Here is an 8,859-nt window from a genome sequence, read left to right as displayed (position 1 = left end):
CTGTGTTTTTAGTGATGGAATGCTGCTTGTTCTGGCCAGCAGCCCCTGGAGACAATGTGAGCAGAACAGAGCAATGATGGCTTGCAATCAGCACAGGAGAAAGATTTCAAATAGAAACCAGACTGACAGGCCAGGCCCAGTGGGCTTCCCAGACCTCAGAGCCCTAAATCTGAATCTCCCCAGAGTGGTAGGAGCAAGGTAACAGTGCCCACTGACTTCACACCACACAGAGCTGTGCCAACAAGTCAAGAATATTTCCTGGCTGTCCAGTCTCTGGTCCTGACAGAGCCTCAGGGTACCACCCCAGGGTACCAGACCATACCATCAGACAAGCAATTCCCAGCACACCCTTGCTTTGCAAGTGGAAACTTGAGTACCTACATTTCTTGGATGTCTCCACATCTTCTCCTCGTCGCTGAGCTGCTAAGATGGCCTAGAAAACCAGAAAGTGGTTTTCAATCAAAATGAACTTTGGGGGAGCACAATTTAAGCAGCTGTTTACGGATCATATGGTGCTAGCTATTCTACAAGCCTGCCACCCAATGCTAGGTAAAGCCAACCAAACTCACCATAAGAGTGTCCCCTGCCTGGCTCTGGTTTTACTTCCCGTGTTTTTGGTTAACACATGGTCGTCTTTAGTTCAGACACATACCTGGGAATTTCCAGGTAATAAACAATTCATAATTTTTAAATTTGTGTATTTTCTATAGTGTGATACGATTTCATACTGTGCTCACTGTTTCACCTGAGACAGTGTCCAGTGTCTGTCCTCTGTTCAGTGGTGTCCCAGCAGTATATGCTGCCTGCCTCTTACTCATCCATCTGACAATCTTTTTGGATCCCAGATAACTGCCAAGGCACCAAAACAGACTTCATGTTCTTTCTTCTTCATGATTTCTTTCATGATAGAGGAGCCTGAGGCTACATAGTAAAAGTGACTCAATTGCTTCAGATTGTCATTGAGATAATGTATCACTTCACACCATCCCTAAAAGAAGGGTGCATACAGGAACCCAGGAAACCACACTGGCACAACTCCTATTACCATGTACTGTTATAGCTGTTCTTTTCAACCATTACTTATGATTGGCTTACATGAGTATTTGTCTGCATATATATCTATGTACCACATGCATATAGTGCCCGCAGGGCCAGAAGAGGGCGTTGGGGTCCACCAGACCTGGAGCTACTGGCACGTGTGATGCTTTGATGCAGGTACCTGACCTTGAGTCTGCAAGAACAGCAAGTATTCTTCACCACAGATCCAACTCTCCAACCCTTATTACTATTTCTTACTGTGCCTAATTTTCAAACTTCTTCATGGGTGGGTATATATGAGTAGGAGAACACACACTACATACAGGATCCAGCACAACTCAGTTTCAGGCATCCACTGAGCAGCCTCAGAATGTGTCCCCAAAGAAATAGGGGTACACTGTACACAAATATCTAGGTAACATGCTTTGAACTACTGCTTAAAGAACCAACTCACTTTTACACTAAGACAGGTGTGAGCTGGGTATGGTGGCACAGGACTGTGATCCTAGCCCTCAGAAGGCTGATTCAAGCCTTCTTAGTACTAAGATACACTAGAACAAGAATTCAGTATCAGTGCGCACGCGCACACACACACAATACAGGCTATCAGGTTCTTTATTGGAAACAGTGCTAGTTCTCTTCCAAACTCTGCTACAAAACAGAAAGGTGTGGAATGTTGGCCTGGCTTCCTCGGCCAGTATGGTTCCTAATGAGAGATGACACCCCCCACAGTAGTCTCTGTTGTTTCCCTGGAAGCAGGACCACTAACGATGATGCCTGGGCCACAGCCACTGAGTATTAACATACAGCTTCAGAGGCGTGGCAATGTGAGCGTCTCTGTGTAGTATGCTCAGGCTTTCTACACACTTAAGGATGATTCCAAGTTCTCCTGAGAAGAGGACTGTGGCCTTGGCTTTAACTATAGCAAGTAACTCCAGCTCTGGTCAGTACACTCAGGGAACCACAGCATCCAGGGCTCAGGGAAGCAGAGCGCACCTATGGAGAGGGCATCAGACCGTAGGAGACCACCAGTGTCTCAAACAGCACTCTTTATAGGCTGACATCGCCTGGGTGGGCATCATGGGCAGGAAGCCACCAGTGATGCCGGCACAGGCTGATATCTGGTAAGGGCAAACCTTCAGCAGGACTGCCCCTACCCTGGTTCCCAAGTTTCCTGCGCCTAATGCTCACGTTGCCCACCCCACATTTAGTGACCAACCAGGTTCTCTGGCCCACGCTTGCACCTGTTCTCAATCCTGTTTCCATCTCCATCCAGGTCCCCACCCAGGCCTGTCCCAGTCCAGAGCCCAGGCCACATTCCCATCCCCCTGCTCCGACCTTTGCCCCAGCCTCGCCCAGGTCAGCTGCCCTCTAGCCCAGTCTTTTCCCTGTACTCCGTCTCCAAGGAGTACCTGTTGTCCCCCAAGGTCCCCACCCTCGAAAGATCCGTTCGGGTCCCCACCCACTGCCGGATTCCCCGGCTCGGCCCAGCGACCGCAGCGAGCCGTGCGGCCCTGCAGCTTCCCGCCGCCCCCCGCTGGCTGAGCACCTGCTTAGACTTGGCCTGTGCGGCCGTGGGGCCCTTCTTGCGCAGCACCGTCACGGTGTCCCAGTCACTCTCGGCCATGGCGCGGCGGGGGCGGCGGTCCGTCCGGCGGCTCTGGCAGCTGCTCGAGACCCGGCGCGGCGACGCGACGTCCCTTCGTCGCCTCCCCGCTTCCGGCGCCAGAGCCTCGGTCCCGCCCCTGGTTCCCATTGGCCGGTGGTTCCAGGAGCCGGCACTTCCCGAGCTCTGCGGCCAATCCGCGCCCGACTAGTCTAGGGACCCGCGGGGGCTGCCCGCGGGCGGCGCGTGGAGGGCGACGCCTGGACGCCGCCACGGATCCAGTCCTGTGTCCCTGTGGCTGCGCAGGGAGGAGCGCCAGGGCTGGGCAGTGTTTGGGGACTGAAGGGAGCGGAGAGTGAGGGACCCTAAAGGAGAGAAGAGCGGAGGGGACATGGAGAGCAAACGGGAGGACCTAAGAAGAGAGTGGAAGATCCCGAGAAAAAAAGGGCAGAAGAGAGAAGAACCTTAGTAAAAAGAGTGGGGACCCGAAAGGGAGCTGGGACGGAGAGGGAACACAGGTATCTGCGAGGGGAGTGTGGCACGGAGAAAGGGGCGCTGGAGACCTACACACGCGCCATGCTCGCACAAGTGCCGCACAAGTGGGATCCTACAGCCGGTCTCCACCACCTTACTTCTGGAGGACCTGGGCCAGCGTCCCCCACACCAGTGGGTATACACCTGTCTTCCAGGCCACGCCTTAGGGGATCCCAAGATAGAATCCAGCTTCTCTTGAGCTTGTAGCCTGGTATTATACCAGTACTTTGAAATTCCTTTGGAGGTGCGCTCTGGGAGAGAAACAGCAGTTGGCAAATTTTGTGGGGCCAGAAACATGTGAACCATAGATGGCTTCTTTGGAATACATAGAAACAAAATTATTTTAAAAATAAATAACTCAGCCGGGAGGTGGTGGCACACGACTTTAATCCCAGCATTCGGAAGGCAGAGGCAGAAGAATCTTTGAGTAAGAGGTCAGGCTAGTCTACCAAAGGAGCTCCAGGACAGCCCAGGTTACATAGAGAAACCATGTCTCAAAAACACCCCATAAATACAAAAATACACAACCAAAAAAAAATAAAAAAGGAGCCTGGAAAGATGCTCTCCCCAGGGACTGCTCTTCCTGAGGTCCTGAGGTCCCAGCAACCACATGGTGGTTCAAAACATCTGTATTGGAATCCTATGACTTCTTTTGATGTGTCTGAAGACAGCTACAGTCGTATACATTAAATAAATAATAATAATAATTAATAAATAAAAGTAAATTACTTTTGCAACACCAGTATTTGCCAGGTGGAGATATGAGCATCAGAAGTTCAAGGTTATCTTTAGCTACAAAGCAAGTTTGAGACCATCCAGGGCTACATGAAACCCTGCTTGGGGAGGAAAACAAAATGATTATAGAGGGGCATAGTGGCTAAGAGCATTTGCTGCTCTTGCAGAGGACCTGAGAACCACAGAATGTAACTCCAACTCCAGGGACATTGATTCCCTCTTCTGGCCTCTGAAGGCACTAAGCGCATAGTTGATGTACAGACATATGTGAAGGCAAAATGCCCATACACATAAAACAAGATGGAATACCACACACACACACACACCACATCACACACACATATCACACACACACACCACATCACACGCATATATATCACACACACACCACACACACCATATCACACACACACATACACACCATGCACACACATATATCAAACACACACACCACATCACACACATATATCCCACACACACACACACCAAACACACACCACACATACACATACACCACACACATCACACACACACCATATCACACACACATACCAAACATATGCCATACATCACACACACACCATATCACACACCACACACATGCACACCACACACACACATACACACACAGTGGTGGTTTGGTTTGTTTGTTTGTTTGTCTGGAACTCATAAAGATCTGCCTGCTTCTGCCTCCCGACTAGTGGGATTAAAAGCATGCACCATCACTCTGAATACCAAAAAATAAAATAAATAAATCACACTTTAATTTTTTTTAACTTAAAAATGGGGTGATGGCTTTGCAGTAAAAAGCACTGACTACTCTTCCAGAGGGCTTGAGTTTAATTCCCAGCACCCAGCCATCTATAATTCATCTCAGGGGCCTCCACAGACAGGGATCGCATGCTGTGCATAGACTTACATGCAGACCAAATGGCCACAAATAGAAAATAAAAGGTTTAAAATCTGGGGGGGGGGGGTTGTTTTGTTTTGTTTTGAGACAGGGTCTCACTATGTAACTTTTGCTGGCTTGAATTTGATATGTAGTCCAGGCTGGCCTAAAAGATCATGGAGAGCCCCCTGCCTCTGCCTCCCGAGGGCTGGAGTTAAAAGTGTGCACCACCACTCCTGGCTAAAACATTTAAAATAAATCTTAACAGTAAGTTACAGAAATACGTTTTTTTTTTTCTCTTGATGTGCATTTGTTTTCAATTTGGGGAGGGATGTTGTGTGTGTGGAAGTCAGAGGACAAGGTGGCACACACCTTTAATTTCTGCACTTGGGAGGCAGAGGCAGGTGGATCTCTCAGAGTCCCAGGTCAGCCAGAGATCCTGACAGTGAGATCCTGTCTCAAAAAAAAAAAGTGGTGATAATATAAAATTTTATATTTATATAAATTATATGCATATAAATATATATTCTATACATATCATATAAGTATAAATTGTATACTATATATTTATATAATTTATACTTATATAAATGATAAATATACATTTATATAGTTTATAAATATAAATTTTATGAAGCTGTATAAATGTGTGCCTCTCTGTTTTTGCTTGCTGTCTTCAGCTGTGCTCTCTGACTGCCCTCTCCTGAGCCTGGCAGAATTCTTTCCTAAGAGGGTGACTTGGACATTTCCCAAGGGTTCATCCAGGTTTCTCCATCCTGAGAAAATTCAAGACATCTCACTGATGAGCTCAGGGGTAACAGACGCTACAGGGTCGACCCTGAAACAAGAATTCTGATAAGTACAATTGCATCCATGAATGGTAAAGGACCTTTTGACTGTTCATTATGTAGTTTAGTCTGGCCTGGAATGCAGCTCCCTTCTCAGCCCCGTGGGGGCCCAGGGGAGTGGCTGGCTGGTGGGAGCGGTTCCTTTCTGTTGTATTTATTTTGTGTGTGCATTCATGTGTGGGTAGAGGGCTTCCCAGGAGTAGTGAGACACACTTTAGAGGACAACTTCTGAGAATCAGTTCTCTTCTGCCGTGTGGGTCATGGAGGGAGGTCAGCAGGCTGGGCAGCGAGTGCTTTGCCCCTCAGAACTGCCTTAGCAGCCTGAGCGGTTTAACTCTACTCTGGTGGGGCTGAGGGGAGGGATCAATTCTTCTTAACTTTTGTACCGTGGATGATTGGTTGGAAAAGACTCCCGGTGAGTTCTGTATCTTTTGAAAATGTCTCTGCAAAGTGGCATCCTGTGCTACACCAGTACCCCATCATCCCGGGGGGACAAAGCTTGATCTTAGGAATGATAAGGACACAACTGAGAAGCTGAAGGAGAAGAAGCTGACTCCCATCACCTACCTGCCGGAGCTAGCCGTGGGAAAAGAGACCTGTGCTGTCAAATACCCGGAGTGTTCATCACTCACACAATGAGGCCTCAAGCCAGTGTTAGATGAGGCTATCCTAGGGGTTGTGGTAAATGTCTAAGGCCCTCGTTCTTGGTCCTGTCCCTGGACCTTGTTCAAAAACATCGGAGCCTTTGCATTTGATGCCAAGTTTGTTACAGATTAATTTTTAAATTTTTTTAAAGATTTATTTATTAATTATATGTAAATACACTGTAGCTGTCTTCAGACACTCCAGAAGATCTCATTATGGGTGGTTGTGAGCCACCATGTGGTTGCTGGGATTTGAACTCAGGACCTTCGGAAGAGCAGTCAGTGCTCTTTTTTTGTTTGTTTGGGTTTTTTTTTGTTTTGTTTTTGTCTTTTGTTTTTTTTCGAGACAGGATTTCTCTGTATAGCCCTGGATGTCCTGGAACTCACTTTGTAGACCAGGCTGGCCTCAAACTCAGAAATCTGCCTGCCTCTGCCTCCCAAGTGCTGGGATTAAAAGCGTGCGACACCACGCCCGGCTCAGTCAGTGCTCTTAACCGCTGAGCCGTCTCACCAGCCCCACAGATTAATTTTTTATAAAGCCATTTGGAACTAATGAACCAGTCAATAATTTTAAGGTTCTGTCTTAAATGTAACAATTCCAATTTACAGTCTATTAAAGTTCGGCTGTAAAATGAAAACAAACCAACAAACAAACCAACAACAACAGAGGAAAAGACTTGCCGCTGCTGACCTTTCCCCTTCACTTCCAAGGGACTTAAGAATCCAAGCACTGCCGGGCGGTGGTGGCGCACGCCTTTAATCCCAGCACTTGGGAGGCAGAGGCAGGCAGATTTCTGAGTTCGAGGTCAGCCTGGTCTATAGAGTGAGTTCCAGGACAGCCAGGGCTACACAGAGAAACCCTGTCTCGAAAAACCTAAATACATAAATAAATAAATAGATAAATAACCTGGGGCTGGAGAGATGGCTCAGCAGTTAAGAGCACTGACTGCTCTTCCAGAGGACCTGAGTTCAATTCCCAGCATCCACGTGGTGGCTCACAACCATGTGTAATGGGATCTGATGCCCTCTTTTGGTGTGTCTAAAGAGAGCAATAGTGTAGTCATATACATTAAATAAATAAATCTTTTTTAAAAAAGAAAAAAGAAAAAAAGAAATATCCCTGACTCTAAATCACCTTAACCCACCCCTCTTAGCTGTGGACCCTAAATGCAATAATCACTCCAAATGGCTTCACCCCACGAAGCGAGCTGAGGAAGGAGTCCGGGCTAGTTGATGCTGCAGATTTTCTTGTGGTGGTCTTGACCTCTCTGACTCCTTCAAACTGGACAGATCAAGTGGGAGGAGGACAGAACTGCAATCAGTAGAAGGGGCCTCTCTGGGACAAGTCAGAAACCCAGGGCAGTGGGAACTCCTAGGAATCTAAGAGGGTGACCCTAGCTAAGACTCCTAGCAACAGGGGACATGGGCCTGAAATGGCCATCTCTTCTAATGGCAAGTCTTCTGATGGAGGAATGGGATTATCAACCCAGCCACAAACCCTTCCACCCACAATTCTTCCTGCCACCAAGAGGTGCAGGTATAAAGAGGGAGTAGAAATTGAGGGTATGGCCAACAAGTGACTGGCCTAGCCTGAGACCCATGCCATGAGAGGGAGCCCACCCCAATAAGTGATATTCTGCTATTCTTGCAGACAGGAGTTGTCATCTGAGGCTTCACCCAGCAGCTGATATTAACAGATGCAGGGGTCCACAGCCAAACATTAAGCACAGTTCAGGGAATCTTGTGGGATAGGAAGGGTTACATCCTAATCCACAGACAGCAAGAACAGCGAGCAAAGACTGTGCGCCACATTAGGGATAGCTTGAGCATGTATGAGGCCTCAAAGTCCACCTACACATTGACACACTTCCCCCAGCAAGGCTACACCTCCTAATAGTGCCACTCCCTATAGGCCAACCATTCAAACATGAGTCTGCAGGGGCCATACCTATTCAAACCACCATATCGAAGAAACAAAACCAACCAACCAAAAGAAGGCACCCAAAACCCGGGAAAAGAAACCAGACTAGACTGTTATTTCAAAACTCGGAGGCGCGGTGGCGCACGCCTTTAGTCCTAGCACTTGGGAGGCAGAGGCAGGCGGATTTCTGAGTTCGAGGCCAGCCTGGCCTACAGAGTGAGTTCCAGGACAGCCAGGACTACACAGAGAAACCCTGTCTCTCGAAAAAAAAAAAAAAAAAAAAAAAAAAACCAAAAAAAAACAAAAACAAAAACAAAAAAAACTCGGTTAAGTACTAGGCCGTGGTTGGCAGAGGCCTTTAATCCCAGCACTCAGGAAGCAGAGACAGGTGGAACTCTTGTGAGTTTGAGGCCAGCCTGGTCTACAGATAAAGTTTCAGGACCAGCAAAGCTACACAAAGAAACTCCATTTGGAAAAACCAAAAACAAACTGTATTAGTTAGGGTTTTACTGCTGTGAACAGACACCATGACCAAGGCAAGTCTTATAAAAACAACATTTAATTGGGGCTGGCTTACAGGTTCAGAGGTTCAGTCCATTATCATCAAGGCAGGAGCATTGCAGTATCCAGGCAGGCATGGTGCA

The 8,859-nt window shown here is 47.7% G+C and overlaps 1 protein-coding gene across 1 annotated transcript in view; it reads right to left on the bottom strand.

Moving 5' to 3' along the window:
* The window catches only part of Edf1 (endothelial differentiation related factor 1), a 3,911-nt gene extending 1,152 nt beyond the window's left edge, over window positions 1–2,759 (bottom strand). Inside the window, 4 exon segments of the mRNA XM_021194502.2 lie at window position 1; window positions 3–45; window positions 382–433; window positions 2,588–2,759. The exon segment at window position 1 is cut by the window's left edge and continues 184 nt beyond it. Coding sequence (XP_021050161.1) covers window position 1; window positions 3–45; window positions 382–433; window positions 2,588–2,665 — 174 coding nt within the window. The 5' untranslated portion in view covers window positions 2,666–2,759.
* Between the last annotated feature and the right edge of the window lie 6,100 nt (window positions 2,760–8,859).

Source organism: Mus pahari, chromosome 3 (genome assembly GCF_900095145.1).
Source record: "Mus pahari chromosome 3, PAHARI_EIJ_v1.1, whole genome shotgun sequence".
In the NCBI taxonomy this organism is placed as follows: domain Eukaryota; kingdom Metazoa; phylum Chordata; class Mammalia; order Rodentia; family Muridae; genus Mus; species Mus pahari.
The sequence above is the reverse complement of the archived record's forward strand: the minus strand, read 5'-3'. Positions and strand labels throughout refer to the sequence as shown.